Source organism: Coregonus lavaretus (assembly GCF_964263955.1).
Source record: "Coregonus lavaretus genome assembly, chromosome: 1".
NCBI lineage: Eukaryota > Metazoa > Chordata > Actinopteri > Salmoniformes > Salmonidae > Coregonus > Coregonus lavaretus.
This window is the reverse complement of record NC_139988.1, coordinates 93601491-93624824: the sequence shown is the minus strand read 5'-3', so window position 1 is coordinate 93624824 and position 23334 is coordinate 93601491. Positions and strand designations below refer to the sequence as shown.

General features: G+C 43.0%; 1 protein-coding gene across 1 annotated transcript in view; it reads left to right on the top strand.

Annotated features, from left to right (window-relative positions):
• nid1a (nidogen 1a) overlaps positions 1–23334 on the top strand; it is a gene marked incomplete at its 3' end in the record, with an annotated part of 108460 nt that overhangs the window by 53205 nt on the left and 31921 nt on the right. The window contains exon 14 of the mRNA XM_084161977.1: positions 2855–2974. Coding sequence (XP_084018103.1) covers positions 2855–2974 — 120 coding nt within the window. The remainder of the gene's footprint in view (positions 1–2854; positions 2975–23334) is intronic.

The following is a 23334-nucleotide window of genomic DNA, read 5'->3' as shown; positions in this document are numbered from 1 at the left end:
CGGGTTACCACCCGGAGAGCAATGGGCAGGTCGAGAGAGTCAACCAGGATGTGGGTAGGTTTCTGAGGTCATATTGTCAGGACCGGCCGGAGGAGTGGGCGAGATATGTGCCCTGGGCCGAGATGGCACAGAACTCTCTCCGCCACTCCTCCACTAGACTAACCCCTTTTCAGTGTGTCTTAGGGTATCAGCCGGTTCTGGCACCGTGGCATGAGAGCCAGATCGAGGCCCCCGCTGTGGATGAGTGGGTAGGGCGCTCGGAGGAGACGTGGAACGCTGCTCATGTCCATCTGCAGCGTGCCATACGTCGACAAAAGATGAGCGCCGACCTACGCCGCAGCGAGGGGCCAGTGTACGCACCTGGAGATCGAGTCTGGCTCTCAACCAGAAACCTACCCCTCCGCCTGCCCTGCCGGAAGCTGGGTCGGCGGTTTGTGGGGCCTTTTAAAGTCCTGAGGAGATTGAATGAGGTGTGTTACAGGTTAGAACTACCTATTGATTACAAGAATATTAACCCCTCATTCCATGTGTCTCTCCTCAGGCCGGTGGTAGCTGGTCCACTCCAGGACTTCGAGATTGAGGAGACTCCTCCGCCCCCGTTGGAGATCGAGGGGGCTCCGGCGTACACTGTTCGGACCATCCTGGATTCCAGACGCCGGATGGGGGGTCTCCAATATCTCGTGGAGTGGGAGGGGTACGGTCCGGAGGAGCGGTGCTGGGTGCCGAGGAGGGATATTCTGGATCCGTCCCTGATGACCGAATTCCATCGTGGTCATCCTACGCGCCCGGCGCCGCGCCCTCCTGGGCGTCCCCGAGGCCGGAGTCGGCGCACGGCTGGAGCCGCGCGTCAAGGGGGGGGTACTGTCACGGTTTCGGCCGAGGCAGCTCCTCCTCCTTGTTCGGGCAGGTTTCGCCGGTCGTCGTCTCCGGAGTACTAGCTGCCACCGCTCTATGTTTTCTGTTTGACTAGTTTTGTCTGTTAGCCACACCTGTCTTGTGTTATGTCTAATTAAGCACCCTATTTAGTTTCCTTGTTGTTAGTGTAGTGTTGTGTGTAATTGTTTCGTGTTAGGTGTCATTTCGTACCTGTGTTTGGTACGCCTCTACTGTATTGCTTACTTCTCGGTTGAGAAGAGTTTTGCGCGCCTGTTTATGCGCGCTTGTAATTTACGCCTGTGTGCGTTTTGCCTCTGGCTGTTTTTGGATTATTGCCTCGCACTTTCCAGTAAAGATTATTGGACTATCAATCTGCTTCTGCACCTGATTCCACACCACACCATTTCTACACGGCCCTGACAGAAGAGTGGTACTCGGTGATGTACTGTGTTGGATTTTCCCAAACATAACACTTTGTATTCAGAACATAACATTAATTTTTTTGCCACATTTTTGCCAGTTTTACTTGAGTGCCTTGTTGCAAACAGTATGCATGTTTTGGAAAATCTTTATTCTGTGCAGGCTTCCTTCTTTTCACTCTGTTATGTATGTTAGTATTGTGGAGTAACTACAATGTTGTTGATCCATCCTCAGTTTTCTCCTATCACAGCCATTAAAGCGATGAAATCTGTTTTCAATGTAATGTAGCGTGCTCGGTGCGTCTCGTCTCTGAGCCAGGTAGCAATAGTTCGCACAACGCATAAAAGGTTCTAGGCCTTGCTTTGTCCCACCCTGGTCAACTGCATATCCCTGGAAAGCTTATGTCATTGGCTACAAGACTGTCAAGGTGCCATAGCAGCCAATCCCCTGTGTAATGGATGCCTACAGCGCGTAAGCAGGCGACATCATATTTTTGATGCGCAATGATATAGTCACTCGGTGGACATTCGATGTTGCCATTAAGTCATACATCATCAGATAACATTGGCAATGGGCCAGATGTGTTCCTACCAACCTAAGGATTCATTTAATACCCCCCATGTAGCTGTAACTCAAACACAGACCAAATCGAAGCTTACCTTGTAAGATGTTTGGTGAAAACGTTTTGACTCTCGGGGCTGGTGATCAATACCGGTAGGTCACAGGCAGACAAATAAGACATCCTCATGATCTGTGGCGTCCCGGCTTTCGGTGCGTATCGACGTAATCCGTGTTTGTTTCGTTTATGCTTCACAACGCTAACCGGAATGTAGGTAGCAGCCATCTTGAAATGAGGTCATCGGCTCAGCCTGTCCTTATACATTCGTATGCCCATATATGGTAGTAAGTCACACCAAAGATTAACAGCCAAGATACTCAGCTTTCCGCAGACACCCTGCTTTTGCAGATAGGGGCTACCGTTCTCATACCAGACTGAGTTGAATAACACAATCTAATAGGGTCCCCAAATATGGGGACTTTACATTTAAGAGGTGAACTATTTAACTAACTATTTAGCTTATGGCTTGGGGGTAGGAGCTTTTCAGGTTGGTTCCAGACTTGGCGCTCCGGTACCGCTTGCCGTGCGGTAGCAGAGAGAACAGTCTATGACTAGGGTGGCTGGAGTCTTTGACAATTTTTAGGGCCTTCCTCTGACACCACCTGGTATAGAGGTCCTGGATGGCAGGGTGCTCGGCCCTAGTGATGTAATATCAAATATATCAAGAAAATATGTACGGTTTAATTTTAGAATAAAGCTGTAACGTAACAAAATTTGGAAAAAGTCAAGGGGTCTGAATACTTTCCGAATGCACCTTCCCACCTTCCCTCCCTCCCTCCCTCCCTCCCTCCCTCCCACCTTCCCTCCCTCCATTCCAGGAAATATTTATTTTAAACTTGGATGAACTAGATTTTATTGTGTCAATGGATAATTATTGTGTGTGCTGCTATTGATAACATGTAATGTCCCCTTATTTGAAATCCTTCTCCCTCCCTGTAGATATTGATGAGTGCCAGTCTGCCAGGTGCCACCAGGAAGCCGTGTGCTACAACACCCAGGGGTCTTTTACCTGCCAGTGCAGGCCAGGTTACTACGGTGACGGCTTCTACTGCTCCTCAGGTACGTCTCTGTGGAATGGAAGGCCATCATGGCTGCCTGTCAGGTAAAGACCTGGCTTGCTCTGAAGTCATTAACCATTTTCTTCATATTCTGATCCTTTCAGTCAAAATATATCTCCATTCTCATGATTACAGAATGTTTACAGAAGAGCTTGAACAGTAATGGGATAATGTTCCATAGCAACACCCCCCCTCTTCCTCCCCCAACATAGCTTTTACTGTTTCCACAGAGGGATGAGTAGATAACTGACACATTGAAACAGACCCAGACCTACTGCATCACCAGCCACTGATGTTCAGCTGTAGCCCAGGGGTCACCGGCTCATATCTGCCTGCCACAACTCTGATAGTAATAAATACATTTCACTTTGGCTACAGGGGATACTTTGTCAAACGAGACACACAATCCCTCTCTCTCTCTCTCTCTCTCTCTCTCTCTCTCTCTCTCTCTCTCTCTCTCGCTCGCTGTCTCTCTCTCTCTCTCTCTCTCTCGCTGTCTCTCTCTCTCTCTCTCTCTCTCTCTCTCTCTCTCTCTCTCTCTCTCTCTGTCTCTCTCTCTCTCTCTCTCTCTGTCTCTCTGTCTCTCTGTCTCTCTGTCTCTCTGTCTCTCTGTCTCTCTCTCTCTCTCTCTCTCTCTCTCTCTCTCTCTCTCTCTCTCTCTCTCCCCTTCTCTCTCTCTCTCTCACTCTCTCTCTCTCTCTCTCTCTCTCTCTCTCTCTCTCTTTCTTTTCTCAAAGCATAACACATTCCTATTGCTCTTGGAAAAGCATCATTCTTGGAAAAAGAAAACACATTCCTGCTTTGGAGAGGGAGAGAGAGAGAATCAAAACAGGGCTCAAACAGGGCTCATATGACGAGAGTGGAATGAGCTGGCTAGATCAAAGCCAGGCGGATTACAACTTCCAACAGTCACTCCCTACAGTAGCTACGCCAGCTATACACGTCCATAATGAATCTATAAAGCTCTGACAACACAGATCCTGCATGTACTATATTGATTGTCTTTCACTCAGAGGGGATTCTATATACCCATCTAGGCAGACTTCATCTTTAAGTCCTCTTTTTAATGTATTTCCTTCCGAGAGCGAACTAATAACCCAACTGCTGATGTAAATAACTTTGATTGAACGATTGTTAATATATCCCTCCTTCCAGAGCATAAGAAGACAAAGTGTGAGACCCACAGGGACCGTCTCCTGGGCTCTGCAGAGTTTGGCCGCCAAGGGCCCCAGCCGGTGCCTGGTCAGTACATGCCCACCTGTGACAGCCAGGGGGCCTACGAAGCCACGCAGTGCCACGGCTCCGTCGGACAGTGTTGGTGTGTTGACCGTAATGGACTGGAGATCCCAGGAACACGCTCTGGGACAAGCAGACCGCTGTGTGAGTTTATACTCTGCTTCGATTAAGAGGACAATTGACTTTAGTGTAAATCTATCAACAATTGGAGACTTGAGTGGTAATTTCCGTTAAGCAAACAGAGACTCAAGTCAGAAAACCGCCCTTAGTGAATTACATGAATAAAGACTCAGTCACTGTATACGTTTAGTATTCAACGATTTACAGCTTTGGAAGAAGGTATCACTCTGACGATACAGTCAGTTTGTTCCCTGGTAGGTCCTACTCCCAGGCCTGATGTCCGTTGATTGATTGATTGATTGATTGATCTGTCTAATGCAGGTATAGAACAGGGAGTAGTTCGTCCCACAGTAGGTCCTACTCCCAGGCCTGATGTCTACCCTCTACCCCCCGGCACACACCTGCTCTTTGCTCAGAGTGGACGCATCGAGTTTGTCCCTTTGGAGGGCTACAACATGAAGAAGACAGAGGCAAAGACTGTTCTGCATCTACCGGTGAGAAGTTATTGTTGTTGTTGTTGTTGACAGGCCTGCACCTATCTGAATGGACTGTTCTGTCTCTACCGGTGAGAAGTTATTATTGTTGTTGTTGACAGGCCTGCACCTATCTGAATGGACTGTTCTGTCTCTACCGGTGAGAAGTTATTGTTGTTGTTGTTGACAGGCCTGCACCTATCTGAATGGACTGTTCTGTATCTACCGGTGATAAGTTATTGTTGTTGTTGTTGACAGGCCTGCACCTATCTGAATGGACTGTTCTGTATCTACCGGTGATAAGTTATTGTTGTTGTTGTTGTTGACAGGCCTGTACAGTGAGGGAAAAAAGTATTTGATCCCCTGCTGATTTTGTACGTTTGCCCACTGACAAAGAAATGATCTGTCTATAATTTTAATGGTAGGTTTATTTGAACAGTGAGAGACAGAATAACAACAAAACAAATGTTATAAATTGATTTTCTTCTTCTTCTTCTTCTTCTTCTTCTTCTTCTTCTTCTTCTTCTTCTTCTTCCAGTAACTAACTCTTTAGTGAAGGCAGTCATCTCTGTGGGGGGTCGAGACTGGATCTGTCTGGTTTGTGTTTAGTTGTTATAAGGTTACATACCATGTGTATGTTGTTTGGAATAGTTTGAATGCTGTTAATAAGTAGTTGAAGTGGGTTCGGGGGAGACTGCATTGTTACTGTAGTTGTCTTATTTAGGATGTAAGGTCATGAGGTTTGTAGCAGTGGGTTTTCCTGTTGTCCAACGCTGTAAGGTCATGAGGTTTGTAGCAGTGGGTTTTCCTGTTGCTCAACGCTGTAAGGTCATGAGGTTTGTAGCAGTGGGTTTTCCTGTTGCTCAACGCTGTAAGGTCATGAGGTTTGTAGCAGTGGGTTTTCCTGTTGCTCAACGCTGTAAGGTCATGAGGTTTGTAGCAGTGGGTTTTCCTGTTGCTCAACGCTGTAAGGTCATGAGGTTTGTAGCAGTGGGTTTTCCTGTTGCTCAACGCTGTAAGGTCATGAGGTTTGTAGCAGTGGGTTTTCCTGTTGCTCAACGCTGTAAGGTCATGAGGTTTGTAGCAGTGGGTTTTCCTGTTGCTCAACGCTGTAAGGTCATGAGGTTTGTAGCAGTGGGTTTTCCTGTTGCTCAACGCTGTAAGGTCATGAGGTTTGTAGCAGTGGGTTTTCCTGTTGCTCAACGCTGTAAGGTCATGAGGTTTGTAGCAGTGGGTTTTCCTGTTGCTCAACGCTGTAAGGTCATGAGGTTTGTAGCAGTGGGTTTTCCTGTTGTCTTATTTAGGATGTAAGGTCATGAGGTTTGTAGCAGTGGGTTTTCCTGTTGTCCAACGCTGTAAGGTCATGAGGTTTGTAGCAGTGGGTTTTCCTGTTGTCCAACGCTGTAAGGTCATGAGGTTTGTAGCAGTGGGTTTTCCTGTTGTCCAACGCTGTAAGGTCATGAGGTTTGTAGCAGTGGGTTTTCCTGTTGTCTTATTTAGGATGTAAGGTCATGAGGTTTGTAGCAGTGGGTTTTCCTGTTGTCCAACGCTGTAAGGTCATGAGGTTTGTAGCAGTGGGTTTTCCTGTTGTCCAACGCTGTAAGGTCATGAGGTTTGTAGCAGTGGGTTTTCCTGTTGTCCAACGCTGTAAGGTCATGAGGTTTGTAGCAGTGGGTTTTCCTGTTGTCCAACGCTGTAAGGTCATGAGGTTTGTAGCAGTGGGTTTTCCTGTTGTCCAACGCTGTAAGGTCATGAGGTTTGTAGCAGTGGGTTTTCCTGTTGTCCAACGCTGTAAGGTCATGAGGTTTGTAGCAGTGGGTTTTCCTGTTGTCCAACGCTGTAAGGTCATGAGGTTTGTAGCAGTGGGTTTTCCTGTTGTCCAACGCTGTAAGGTCATGAGGTTTGTAGCAGTGGGTTTTCCTGTTGCTCAACGCTGTAAGGTCATGAGGTTTGTAGCAGTGGGTTTTCCTGTTGCTCAACGCTGTAAGGTCATGAGGTTTGTAGCAGTGGGTTTTCCTGTTGCTCAACGCTGTAAGGTCATGAGGTTTGTAGCAGTGGGTTTTCCTGTTGCTCAACGCTGTAAGGTCATGAGGTTTGTAGCAGTGGGTTTTCCTGTTGCTCAACGCTGTAAGGTCATGAGGTTTGTAGCAGTGGGTTTTCCTGTTGCTCAACGCTGTAAGGTCATGAGGTTTGTAGCAGTGGGTTTTCCTGTTGCTCAACGCTGTAAGGTCATGAGGTTTGTAGCAGTGGGTTTTCCTGTTGTCTTATTTAGGATGTAAGGTCATGAGGTTTGTAGCAGTGGGTTTTCCTGTTGTCCAACGCTGTAAGGTCATGAGGTTTGTAGCAGTGGGTTTTCCTGTTGTCCAACGCTGTAAGGTCATGAGGTTTGTAGCAGTGGGTTTTCCTGTTGTCCAACGCTGTAAGGTCATGAGGTTTGTAGCAGTGGGTTTTCCTGTTGTCCAACGCTGTAAGGTCATGAGGTTTGTAGCAGTGGGTTTTCCTGTTGCTCAACGCTGTAAGGTCATGAGGTTTGTAGCAGTGGGTTTTCCTGTTGTCTTATTTAGGATGTAAGGTCATGAGGTTTGTAGCAGTGGGTTTTCCTGTTGTCCAACGCTGTAAGGTCATGAGGTTTGTAGCAGTGGGTTTTCCTGTTGTCCAACGCTGTAAGGTCATGAGGTTTGTAGCAGTGGGTTTTCCTGTTGTCCAACGCTGTAAGGTCATGAGGTTTGTAGCAGTGGGTTTTCCTGTTGCTCAACGGTTTCTGGTTAACGTCCCAAATGGTATCCTAATCCCTAGTGCACTACCTTTGACCACGGCCCATAGGGCTCCAGTCTAAAGTAGTGCACTAAACAGTATAGGGAATAGGGTGCTATTAGGGACGCACCCCCTGTTTACTTTGACATTAAGGAATCATTCATCCGGTGCTATAGATTGTTATAGTTTGTTTTGGACTTTTAAGGACGTATTTAAAATTCCACAACAGTTTATGTTTAGTCTGATTCTGCTGTTACCAAGTCATTCCGCATCCTGGATGCATCCCAGATGGCACCCTATTCCCTATATAGTGCACTACTTTTTGGAACAGGGCCTAGAGAAGAGGGTGCCGTTTGGGAGCCACTGCCCACCATGTACATATGTATTAAAGGTCAATGACTGGGCTGTAGTAGGAGGTCTGCTCTTTAGATAAGTATTACACTGCTGCCAAAGTTTCTAACTCAGTGGTTTTACTCAAAGAAAATCCGTTGAGTTGAATGGAAAAGATGAAAGAAAGATTCAGAAATGGAAAAGACTTGGTATTAATGAATGTAAAGGCAAGAGGCCGCCAGTTGTTTCAAAATATTGCAGTTGTAATCACGTAATACTTAAGAATCTCAGTCAACCTTACAGCATGGGTAGCATGTGTCAAACTGGAACAAAGCATTAAGACCCTTCAGATCAGCTTCAAGTTCTCTCTTGGTTTTCTCTCAGTCCGTTCCACTGCTGGTAGTGAGTCAGGTTGTTGTGTAGTTAGCCTGTTAGCTACTTCCTGTCTGGAGGGGAGGCCTGGTGGAGATCTGGTTTGCATTACACACACACACACACAGACACACACACACACACACACAGACACACAGACACACACAGACACACAGACACACAGACACACACACACACACACACACACACACACAGACACACACACACACAGACACACACACACACACACAGACAGACACACACAGACAGACACACACAGACAGACAGACACACACACACACACACAGACAGACACACACAGACAGACAGACACAGACAGACACACACACACACACACAGACACACACACACACACACAGACAGACAGACAGACAGACAGACAGACACAGTCAGACACGCACACAGACACACACACACACACACACACACACATACACACACACACACACACACACAGACACACACACACACACACAGACACACACTATATTAAAACCACATGCTGACATTTTCCCTGTAATGGTTCACATCAGTGCTGCAACACCAGTGGTTTAATACCCAACAACATTCTCTGTTACACTGATCTCCCAACCAGCTGGCTTGAAGTGTGTGTCTGTGTGTGTGTGTGTGTGTGTGTGTGTGTGTGTGTGTGTGTGTGTCTGTGTGTCTGTGTGTCTGTGTGTCTGTGTGTGTCTCTGTGTGTGTGTGTGTGTGTGTGTGTGTGTGTGTGTGTGTGTGTGTGTGTGTGTGTGTGTGTGTGTGTTGTGGGGTTGCAGAGTAGAGCTGGACAACAGAGAAAACACAACATTTCCATCTGTAGCATGATGACCATAAACTAAACTAACATCAACCACTGTTCTGGTAGCTGACCTCTGACCTGTGTGTTGACCCCTCTCCAGGAGAAGGTGATCATTGGGGTGGCCTATGACTGTGTGGAGAAGATGGTCTACTGGACAGACATCACATCCCCCTCTATCAGCAAGGCCAACCTGCAGGGAGGAGAAACCATCCCTGTCATCAGCTCAGGTGACCAGGGGTTAGAGTTCAGTTCACTCTCAGATGCACCACATCTGTTGGTCAGGTCTGTTGGCTTGCTAAATTAGCTGGGTGTCAGTGTTCTAGAATGTGGTGTCAGCAATTAGTATTAAGTGCCTTGCTCAAGGGCATATCACCTAGTCGGCTCGGGGATTCAAACCAGCAACCTTTCGGTTACTGGCCCAACGCTCTTAACCGCTGGGCTACCTTCCTCCATCAGTGTTCTAGAGTGTGGTGCCAGTGTTCTAGAATGTGGTGTCAGTGTGCTAGAGTGTGGTGCCAGTGTTCTAGAATCTGGTGCCAGTGTTCTAGAATGTGGTGTCAGTGTTCTAGAGTGTGGTGCCAGTGTTCTAGAATGTGGTGTCAGTATTCTAGAGTGTGGTGCCCGTGTTCTAGAATGTGGTGTCAGTGTTTTAGAATCTGGTGTCAGTGTTCTAGAGTGTGCTCCCTTCTAAATTCAAATTTTTATGTTTTATTGACTGATGTCTTCCTCTCAGATTTGGAGAGTCCAGAAGGGATCACCATAGACCACCTGGGTCGAACCCTGTTCTGGACAGATTCCATGAAGGACCGCATCGAGGTGTCCTCTCTGGACGGGACCCAGCGACGCGTCCTCATCGACACGGACTTGGTCAACCCCCGAGCCATCATCGTTGACCCTGTCAATGGGTGGGTCACCATGTAGATCAGTGCATCTCCTCGAGAAGGGATGGACTGGCCATCGGTCAGTTCGGGCAAATCCCAGATGTGCCGGTCCATTGTTAGCCCAGTGGGCTTGTCTATATGGATTGTGTTTAATTAATTGGCTAATAATGGGGGCCTTGAGGAAAACATTGGGATGGTGTGTTAGAATGGGCCTATTTATGGTCCAGTCTGTCCCTCTCCTCCAGTCCCCATCTCTTCCAGTACATCTGATTCTACTGTTCAACTAATCACCAAGCCCTACAGTAGTTTAATCAGCTGGGCCAGCAGACATCAGATTCTGTAAGTGGGGTACTGGAGGAGAGGTTTGGGAACACTGATATAGACAGATCTACCTCTCTGTGTTTAATGCCGTATTCACTACACTTTGGTGTATATGAAGGGCTATTCTACTTTAACTCTGGTATTAAAGTGCCTGTTTTGGAAAATCAGTATTTCAAGTTACAACACCATCTACTGTAAGACCTGTGTCTATATACAGTTGAAGTCGGAAGTTTACATACACCTTTAGCCAAAGACATTTAAACTCAGTTTTTCACAATTCCTGACATTTAATCCTAGTAAAAATTCCCTGTCTTAGGTCAGTTAGGATCACCACTTTATTTTAAGAATGTGAAATTGATTTATTTCAGCTTTTATTTATTTCATCACATTCCCAGTGGGTCAGAAGTTTACATACACTCAATTAGTATTTGGTAGCATTGCCTTTAAATTGTTTAACTTGGGTCAAACGTTTTGGGTTCCCTTCCACAAGCTTCCCACAATAAGTTGGGTGAATTTTGGCCCATTCCTCCTGACAGAGCTGGTGTAACTGAGTCAGGTTTGTAGGCCTCCTTGCTCGCACACGCTTTTTCAGTTCTGCCCTCACATTTTCTATAGGATTGAGGTCAGGGCTTTGTGATGGCCACTCCAATACCTTGACTTTGTTGTCCTTAAGCCATTTTGCCACAACTTTGGAAGTATGCTTGGGGTCATTGTCCATTTGGAAGACCCATTTGCGACCAAGCTTTAACTTCCTGACTGATGTCTTGAGATGTTGCTTCAATATATCCACATAATTTTCCTTCCTCATGATGCCATCTATTTTGTGAAGTGCACCAGTCCCTCCTGCAACAAAGCACCCCCACAGCATGATGCTGCCACCCCCGTGCTTCACGGTTGGGATGGTGTTCTTCGGCTTGCAAGCTCCCCCTTTTTCCTCCAAACATAACGATGGTCATTATGACCAAACAGTTCTATTTTTGTTTCATCAGACCAGAGGTCCAAAAAGTACGATCTTTGTCCCCATGTGCAGTTGCAAACCGTAGTCTGGTTTTTTTATGGCGGTTTTGGAGCAGTGGCTTCTTCCTTGCTGAGCGGCCTTTCAGGTTATGTCGATATAGGATATAGATACTTTTGTACCTGTTTCCTCCAGCATCTTCACTTGGTCCTTTGCTGTTGTTCTGGGATTGATTTGCACTTTTCGCACCAAAGTACGTTCATCTCTAGGAGACAGAACGCGTCTTCCTTCCTGAGCGGTATGACGGCTGCGTGGTCCCATGGTGTTTATAGTTGCGTACTATTGTTTGTACAGATGAACGTGGTACTTTCAGGCGTTTAGAAATTGCTCCCAAGGATGAACCAGACTTGTGGAGGTCTACAATTTTGGCTGATTTCTTTTGATTTTCCCATGATGTCAAGCAAAGAGGCACTGAGTTTGAAGATAGGCCTTGAAATACATCCACAGGTACACCACCAATTGACTCAAATGATGTCAATTAGCCTATCAGAAGCTTCTAAAGCCATGACATCATTTTCTGGAATTTTCCAAGCTGTTTAAAAGCACAGTCAACTTAGTGTATGTAAACCTCTGACCCACTGGAATTGTGATACAGTGAATTATAAGTGAAATAATCTGTCTGTAAACAATTGTTGGAAAAATTACTTGTGTCATGCACAAAGTAGATGTCCTAACCGACTTGCCAAAACTATAGTTTGTTAACAAGAAATTTGTGGAGTGGTTGAAAAACGAGTTTTAATGACTCCAACCTAAGTGTATGTAAACTTCCGACTTCAACTGTATAACACTACCATAGTAATCCTTTCATGCAATTTCAAGTCTTTAGAAACGATGCTCACTATCAAAAGCAACTGTGAGTCAGTAAGATATGTGTATGGGTATATGAAGAGCTATTCTACCCTAACTCCTTTGCATAGCTAGGCCTGTTATACAGGATAGCTTATATGCTACAAACGCCAAGATTTCAAGAAATGTGTACATTATCCAATTTCGTGTCAGTAAGATATTCACCGCTCTGTTCTTTTCCACCAGCAACATGTACTGGGCAGACTGGAACCGCGACGCTCCTAAGATAGAGACTGCTGCCATGGATGGGACCAACAGACGAGTTCTGGTGAAGGATGACCTGGGGCTACCGAACGGACTCACCTACGACCCTCAGAGCTCTCAGCTGTGCTGGGCCGATGCAGGTACAGGGTAGACAGGAAGCTTTGTCACTTTTTAAGTTCATGACCTTTGGTTTTCATCTTATGTCAAAGAACAGGAATCAGAATAGATAAGAAGAACTCATCTGATGAAGCCTGGGAGCCATTTGAAGTCTCATTATTTATTACACTGGAATCTAACAAACCGTTAGGGCTCCCGAGTGGCGCAGCGGTCTAAGGCACTGCATCTCAGTGCTTGATGAGTCACTACAGACCCCCTGGTTCGATTCCAGGCTGTATCACAACCGGCCGTGATTGGGAGTCCCATAGGGCGGCGCACAATTGGCCCAGCGTCGTCCGGGTTTGGCCGTTGTAGGCCGTCATTGTAAATAAGAATTTGTTCTTAACTGACTTTCCTAGTTAAATAAAGGTAAAATAAATAAATAAAAATGAGATGTCCCTCAATAATGAGTGTAAAACAGCGTGTGATGTATAATATAATATCTCTGGTCTTCAGGACATGATGAAGTTAATAAACCCTTCCCAGGGTTAGTACAGTGCCTTTAGAAAGTGTTCATTCCCCTTGACTTAATATATAATATAATATATATCTCTGCCAACATCAGTTCTATTTAAGTCTTGGTCTTGGTTCCAATAGTTAATATTTTTTTCTAAGAGGTTGTCAGATCGGCTCTCTGCTCTCTGGTTGGGTTTGGTATATCTTCCCTATCATATGAATATACTTTTCTGACTCAAATAGGATTCCCTCCACATTGCCCTGATGTCCAAAAGATTTCAGATTGAAATTTCATGATATAAAACATTTAAGTTGCATGTATTTGAAAATGTCTACATTGGTCTGTCCAAAATTACTTTTTAATTATTTCATGGAAATAATTGTATTTCCTATTACCAAGTTATTTATGGTTTCTATGCCTTTAGTTCTCAATGCCTATTTATCGGTGCATTCTGATAAGCTATCCAAGGATTGTTCCATAGGGTTGTGTTTTTACATTGGTTCTTGTAGAATCCGTTTTATTTTATTTTATTGTGTTCTAAACCAGCTCCAGCTATTGTTTAGTTAGCTATCCAGGTAGCAACAAGCTAGCTACATTTCAAGTACAGTAGCTACTAACTACCTAATGTTAACGCTTCAGATAATGAGGTTAGAAAAACAGCTGAATGGGTGGCAGCTAGCTGGCATAATTACAGGTACTCTTAAGCGTGAAATAACATTGGAAACAACTATCCACAGTTGCTAATAGTTACCAGTAGCTACCCGCTAGCTAGCTAGCTTTATTGGTCCAGGTAGTGGGTTAGCTAGCCTTGTGCTGAGTTGATGATGAGTTTCTCAGGTATCAAAGAATCAAGGATGCAAGGATATTTGAGTTTAATCTGTAGTTATTGGCTCTCTTCTAAGCTAAAAGACCATATTCCTGCTTAAATTCAGGAATAATTTGTTATACTTTACCTTGTAAAGATTTTTGATGCCCTTTCTCTAAGATAGTAATTTATTTTCATTTTTCATACATTTTAATTTCTAGCTCAGATTTAACTTTTGACGAGTATGAGATTATCATTCCCCTAATGTACACCTTAAAAACATCCCAAATTATGTCGGGGGTCGGCTTTTCTCTGTCCTCTATGTCTACATTTGTAATGGTAAAGGTCTTTGTTTTTTTGTTTACATATTTAATAAATTTCGGGTCTTTAAGATGCGCTCTGTTCATTCTCCATATTCTGTCGCTAAGTGTATTTCTGTTGGTGTAATTAAGCATGATACAGGAGAATGATCCGAAATCACTATATCATGGATTTTTTAACCCAGTATATTGTTGAGTGCATTTCTGAAGATTTTTTTGTTTGTTAATTCTTGAATAGCTTTTCTTACTTTGAGAAAAAAAGGGATAGTCTTTTGTATTTGGGAATAGTAATCTCCAGGTGTCCTGTAAATTATTTGTAGAGATGACGTTTTCCTGTCTGTGAACATCAACTAAAGTAAAGCTGCAAAAATGTGGCAAAGAAAACAGGATATGTGTTTTTGAATATTTTTATTCTGTAGAGGCTTCCTTCTTTTCACTCTGTCATTCAGGTTAGTATTGTGGAGTAACTACAATGTTGTTGATCCATCCTCAGTTTTCTCCTATCACAGCAATTAAACTCTGTAATGGTTTAAATGGTTCCTTCCTCTCCGCCAACTGAGTTAGGCCTGTATTTGTGACGCGTTTCAGGAAACTAGGCGTATGTCGCGCGTCACTACTTCCCAGGAGAGGCATTTGAACGTAAACTTTGTTTTTTTTATCAAAATGCATTTTTTTTGGCAGAAATGCCTTCTGGAACATGTGAACTTTCATGTGCCTTCATAGCAAAGTTGTATGCCATCTGTAAATACTAATAAAAGTGTTAAATTTTGAACCTAGTTGGTTTAGCCACAGAAAAAGACAGCAACCTTCCCGCTAGCCATGATTGGCTGAGATAATGAGTGGGCTGGACATGCCGAGAGATGAGTTTGGATTGGTCTGCCATGTAGCACGCTTCTGTCTATAACATGAGCTGGTCTGTATGTGTAGGTAATCCTTTCTTAAGCGGCTTTTTTGAACGATATCACGTAGTAGAACTGCAAAAGTGTTGCTCTCCACTTTCTGGAGGACCGAGTTTTGAAATCAGTGGAATTAGAGTATGATAGTTAAGGAGAAAATTCTGGCGTTTGATTGCAAATATGCAGACGGAGTCGAAAAGAGAACACACAGAAGGCTGTTGTATAAAACACCTGTCTCCGGATTACATCTTCAAACTAAGGGCAACCATGGCATCCGTGACAGAGAGGGAGAAGCGTCTATCCATGTATATGGGTAAGATAGTCTAGCAAGCTACATTTTCAGATATTACACGTTTCTAATTTTGTCAGAAAGTCGTTTTCATTTCAAGTTAATGTGTACTGTTAACTAGCTAGCTAATGTTAGCTGGCTGGCTCGCTAACTAATGTTACGTGTATGATCTGTGTGGTAATATTATTAGTATCTCAGAGCCATTTGCATTGCTAGTTATAGCCTAATGTTAGCTAGCTAACATTGAACCTGGTTGGTTAGCTACCTGCAGATTCATGCAGGGTAGTAACGTTATGAGTTGGGATTATGGTTCATTGTTTAGCTAGCTAGCTACATGTCTAAACAAAAGACTCAATGCAAGTAACCATTTCAATAGAATGTTCATGATGTCACTGTGACAACTGTCGATACACACAGCTGGTATATTCGCTCAATAACTGACAAATGTATGAACGCTCAAAACCCGTTGAATATGGCCGGTGTCAGTAAAAGTTGGCAAGAAAACGTAACTAAATTGTTGCCAGCAGCACAGTTGCAGTCACCAACGCTCTGGATAACATGAAAACAGCCTAACCAGCTCTGCTAGGGCGAGTAAAATGGTCAGAGTGAGCTGTTCTCTCATTTGTGTCTGGAAGTAGCTAGCAAGCTAGCCAACGTTAGCCAGTTAGCTTGGGTGCTTGACTGCTGTTGTTAGGTCAGAACGCTTGGATCAACCCTACTCCTCGGCCAGAGCGTCCAGTGTGCGCTCTGAAAGCTCCGAGAGCGAAACGCTCTGAATTTACGAATGGCCAATCTGACACGGGTCTGAGTTTACGAACGCCCAGAGCACACTATGAGCACACTCTGGCACTCCAGATAAAATGTACGAACACACCCCGTAGTATAAACCAGCCTTTAGTCTTGAAATCTTTGATTGTTTAGAACATGGCCTCACATGTGAATCCTTAAAGAGATGGGCGGGGCTAAGGCTTTAGAGGGTGTGAACGATACTGAATGGGTGTAAACAAAGAAGAGCTCTCCAGTAGGTACCAAAACATTCAAGGGCCATTTTCTCAAAAGTCAGGTTACAAGTTTATCAACTTTCAAAGCAGAATTACTTTCCCATTGTTCCTCAACTATAGTGTATGATATACAATTTTTCTAGCTCTGAGCCGCTACTTTTTTTCGATTTTCAAATTTTGCTACATAAGCCGGTCGGTCACATTTTTGTAGTGACTGAATGTACACCATCCAAAGTGTAATTAGTAACTTCACTATGCTCAAAGGGATATTCAATGTTTTTATTTTTAACCATCTACCAATAGGTGCCCTTCTTTGTGAGGCATTGGAAAACCTCCCTGGTCTTTGTGGTTGAATCTGTGTTTGAAATTCACTGCTCGACTGAGGAAGCTTACAGATAATTGTATGTGTGGGGTACAGATATAAGGTATTCATTCAAAAATCATGTCAAACAATATTATTGCACACAGAGTGAGTCCATGCAACTTACTTTGTGACTTGTTAAACAATGTTTTACTCCTGAACTTATTTAGGCTTGCCATAATAAAAGGGTTGAACACTTATTGACTCAAGACATTTCAGCTTTTCATTTTAAATTAATTTGTAAAAACATACATGTAATTCCACTTTGACGTGATTGGGTATTGTGTGTAGGCCAGTGACACAGAATCTCAATTTAATCCATTTTAAATTAAGGCTGTAACACAACAAAATGTGGAAAAGGTCAAGGGGTGTATACTTTGTTAAGGCCCAGTATATAATATGTATTCTCTTGTCTTCAGGAACTCACATGATAGAGTGTATGAACCCAGTGCAGGGAGACAGGAGGAAGGCCATGGAGGAGATCCAGTACCCGTTTGGAATCACCTCCTATGGGAAGAACATCTACTACACTGACTGGAGGAGGTAGGATGGATCCAGACATAACTATCATAATATCTACTACACTGACTGGAGGAGGTAGACAGGATCTAGACATAACTATCATAATATCTACTACACTGACTGGAGGAGGTAGACAGGATCTAGACATAACTATCATAATATCTACTACACTGACTGGAGGAGGTAGGATGGATCTAGACATAACTATCATAATATCTACTACACTGACTGGAGGAGGTAGGATGGATCCAGACATAACTATCATAATATCTACTACACTGACTGGAGGAGGTAGACAGGATCTAGACATAACTATCATAATATCTACTACACTGACTGGAGGAGGTAGACAGGATCTAGACATAACTATCATAATATCTACTACACTGACTGGAGGAGGTAGGATGGATCCAGACATAACTATCATAATATCTACTACACTGACTGGAGGAGGTAGACAGGATCTAGACATAACTATCATAATATCTACTACACTGACTGGAGGAGGTAGACAGGATCTAGACATAACTATCATAATATCTACTACACTGACTGGAGGAGGTAGACAGGATCTAGACATAACTATCATAATATCTACTACACTGACTGGAGGAGGTAGACAGGATCTATACATAACTATCATAATATCTACTACACTGACTGGAGGAGGTAGACAGGATCTAGACATAACTATCATAATATCTACTACACTGACTGGAGGAGGTAGACAGGATCTAGACATAACTATCATAATATCTACTACACTGACTGGAGGAGGTAGACAGGATCTAGACATAACTATCATAATATCTACTACACTGACTGGAGGAGGTAGGATGGATCCAGACATAACTATCATAATATCTACTACACTGACTGGAGGAGGTAGACAGGATCTAGACATAACTATCATAATATCTACTACACTGACTGGAGGAGGTAGGATGGATCTAGACATAACTATCATAATATCTACTACACTGACTGGAGGAGGTAGACAGGATCTAGACATAACTATCATAATATCTACTACACTGACTGGAGGAGGTAGACAGGATCTAGACATAACTATCATAATATCTACTACACTGACTGGAGGAAGTAGACAGGATCTAGACATAACTATCATAATATCTACTACACTGACTGGAGGAGGTAGACAGGATCTAGACATAACTATCATAATATCTACTACACTGACTGGAGGAGGTAGACAGGATCTAGACATAACTATCATAATATCTACTACACTGACTGGAGGAGGTAGGATGGATCCAGACATAACTATCATAATATCTACTACACTGACTGGAGGAGGTAGACAGGATCTAGACATAACTATCATAATATCTACTACACTGACTGGAGGAGGTAGACAGGATCCAGACATAACTATCATAATATCTACTACACTGACTGGAGGAGGTAGACAGGATCTAGACATAACTATCATAATATCTACTACACTGACTGGAGGAGGTAGACAGGATCCAGACATAACTATCATAATATCTACTACACTGACTGGAGGAGGTAGGATGGATCCAGACATAACTATCATAATATCTACTACACTGACTGGAGGAGGTAGACAGGATCTAGACATAACTATCATAATATCTACTACACTGACTGGAGGAGGTAGACAGGATCTAGACATAACTATCATAATATCTACTACACTGACTGGAGGAGGTAGGATGGATCCAGACATAACTATCATAATATCTACTACACTGACTGGAGGAGGTAGACAGGATCTAGACATAACTATCATAATATCTACTACACTGACTGGAGGAGGTAGACAGGATCTAGACATAACTATCATAATATCTACTACACTGACTGGAGGAGGTAGACAGGATCTATACATAACTATCATAATATCTACTACACTGACTGGAGGAGGTAGACAGGATCTAGACATAACTATCATAATATCTACTACACTGACTGGAGGAGGTAGACAGGATCTAGACATAACTATCATAATATCTACTACACTGACTGGAGGAGGTAGACAGGATCTAGACATAACTATCATAATATCTACTACACTGACTGGAGGAGGTAGGATGGATCCAGACATAACTATCATAATATCTACTACACTGACTGGAGGAGGTAGACAGGATCTAGACATAACTATCATAATATCTACTACACTGACTGGAGGAGGTAGGATGGATCTAGACATAACTATCATAATATCTACTACACTGACTGGAGGAGGTAGACAGGATCTAGACATAACTATCATAATATCTACTACACTGACTGGAGGAGGTAGACAGGATCTAGACATAACTATCATAATATCTACTACACTGACTGGAGGAGGTAGACAGGATCTAGACATAACTATCATAATATCTACTACACTGACTGGAGGAGGTAGGATGGATCCAGACATAACTATCATAATATCTACTACACTGACTGGAGGAGGTAGACAGGATCTAGACATAACTATCATAATATCTACTACACTGACTGGAGGAGGTAGACAGGATCCAGACATAACTATCATAATATCTACTACACTGACTGGAGGAGGTAGACAGGATCTAGACATAACTATCATAATATCTACTACACTGACTGGAGGAGGTAGACAGGATCCAGACATAACTATCATAATATCTACTACACTGACTGGAGGAGGTAGGATGGATCCAGACATAACTATCATAATATCTACTACACTGACTGGAGGAGGTAGACAGGATCTAGACATAACTATCATAATATCTACTACACTGACTGGAGGAGGTAGACAGGATCTAGACATAACTATCATAATATCTACTACACTGACTGGAGGAGGTAGGATGGATCCAGACATAACTATCATAATATCTACTACACTGACTGGAGGAGGTAGACAGGATCTAGACATAACTATCATAATATCTACTACACTGACTGGAGGAGGTAGACAGGATCTAGACATAACTATCATAATATCTACTACACTGACTGGAGGAGGTAGACAGGATCTAGACATAACTATCATAATATCTACTACACTGACTGGAGGAGGTAGACAGGATCTAGACATAACTATCATAATATCTACTACACTGACTGGAGGAGGTAGACAGGATCTAGACATAACTATCATAATATCTACTACACTGACTGGAGGAGGTAGACAGGATCTAGACATAACTATCATAATATCTACTACACTGACTGGAGGAGGTAGACAGGATCTAGACATAACTATCATAATATCTACTACACTGACTGGAGGAGGTAGACAGGATCTAGACATAACTATCATAATATCTACTACACTGACTGGAGGAGGTAGGATGGATCCAGACATAACTATCATAATATCTACTACACTGACTGGAGGAGGTAGACAGGATCCAGACATAACTATCATAATATCTACTACACTGACTGGAGGAGGTAGGATGGATCCAGACATAACTATCATAATATCTACTACACTGACTGGAGGAGGTAGACAGGATCTAGACATAACTATCATAATATCTACTACACTGACTGGAGGAGGTAGACAGGATCTAGACATATCTATCATAATATCTACTACACTGACTGGAGGAGGTAGACAGGATCTAGACATAACTATCATAATATCTACTACACTGACTGGAGGAGGTAGACAGGATCTAGACATAACTATCATAATATCTACTACACTGACTGGAGGAGGTAGGATGGATCTAGACATAACTATCATAATATCTACTACACTGACTGGAGGAGGTAGACAGGATCCAGACATAACTATCATAATATCTACTACACTGACTGGAGGAGGTAGACAGGATCCAGACATAACTATCATAATATCTACTACACTGACTGGAGGAGGTAGACAGGATCCAGACATAACTATCATAATATCTACTACACTGACTGGAGGAGGTAGACAGGATCCAGACATAACTATCATAATATCTACTACACTGACTGGAGGAGGTAGGATGGATCCAGACATAACTATCATAATATCTACTACACTGACTGGAGGAGGTAGACAGGATCTAGACATAACTATCATAATATCTACTACACTGACTGGAGGAGGTAGGATGGATCCAGACATAACTATCATAATATCTACTACACTGACTGGAGGAGGTAGACAGGATCTAGACATAACTATCATAATATCTACTACACTGACTGGAGGAGGTAGACAGGATCTAGACATAACTATCATAATATCTACTACACTGACTGGAGGAGGTAGGATGGATCTAGACATAACTATCATAATATCTACTACACTGACTGGAGGAGGTAGACAGGATCTAGACATAACTATCATAATATCTACTACACTGACTGGAGGAGGTAGACAGGATCTAGACATAACTATCATAATATCTACTACACTGACTGGAGGAGGTAGACAGGATCTAGACATAACTATCATAATATCTACTACACTGACTGGAGGAGGTAGGATGGATCCAGACATAACTATCAATAATATCTACTACACTGACTGGAGGAGGTAGACAGGATCTAGACATAACTATCATAATATCTACTACACTGACTGGAGGAGGTAGACAGGATCTAGACATAACTATCATAATATCTACTACACTGACTGGAGGAGGTAGACAGGATCTAGACATAACTATCATAATATCTACTACACTGACTGGAGGAGGTAGACAGGATCTAGACATAACTATCATAATATCTACTACACTGACTGGAGGAGGTAGACAGGATCTAGACATAACTATCATAATATCTACTACACTGACTGGAGGAGGTAGACAGGATCTAGACATAACTATCATAATATCTACTACACTGACTGGAGGAGGTAGGATGGATCCAGACATAACTATCATAATATCTACTACACTGACTGGAGGAGGTAGACAGGATCCAGACATAACTATCATAATATCTACTACACTGACTGGAGGAGGTAGGACTGGATCCAGACATAACTATCATAATATCTACTACACTGACTGGAGGAGGTAGACAGGATCTAGACATAACTATCATAATATCTACTACACTGACTGGAGGAGGTAGACAGGATCTAGACATAACTATCATAATATCTACTACACTGACTGGAGGAGGTAGGATGGATCTAGACATAACTATCATAATATCTACTACACTGACTGAGGAGGCTAGACAGGAATCTAGACATTAACTATCATAATATCTACTACACTGACTGGAGGAGGTAGGATGGATCTAGACATAACTATCATAATATCTACTACACTGACTGGAGGAGGTAGACAGGATCCAGACATAACTATCATAATATCTACTACACTGACTGGAGGAGGTAGACAGGATCCAGACATAACTATCATAATATCTACTACACTGACTGGAGGAGGTAGACAGGATCCAGACATAACTATCATAATATCTACTACACTGACTGGAGGAGGTAGACAGGATCCAGACATAACTATCATAATATCTACTACACTGACTGGAGGAGGTAGGATGGATCCAGACATAACTATCATAATATCTACTACACTGACTGGAGGAGGTAGACAGGATCTAGACATAACTATCATAATATCTACTACACTGACTGGAGGAGGTAGGATGGATCCAGACATAACTATCATAATATCTACTACACTGACTGGAGGAGGTAGACAGGATCTAGACATAACTATCATAATATCTACTACACTGACTGGAGGAGGTAAACAGGATCTAGACATAACTATCATAATATCTACTACACTGACTGGAGGAGGTAGGATGGATCTAGACATAACTATCATAATATCTACTACACTGACTGGAGGAGGTAGACAGGATCTAGACATAACTATCATAATATCTACTACACTGACTGGAGGAGGTAGACAGGATCTAGACATAACTATCATAATATCTACTACACTGACTGGAGGAGGTAGACAGGATCTAGACATAACTATCATAATATCTACTACACTGACTGGAGGAGGTAGGATGGATCCAGACATAACTATCATAATATCTACTACACTGACTGGAGGAGGTAGACAGGATCTAGACATAACTATCATAATATCTACTACACTGACTGGAGGAGGTAGGATGGATCCAGACATAACTATCATAATATCTACTACACTGACTGGAGGAGGTAGACAGGATCTAGACATAACTATCATAATATCTACTACACTGACTGGAGGAGG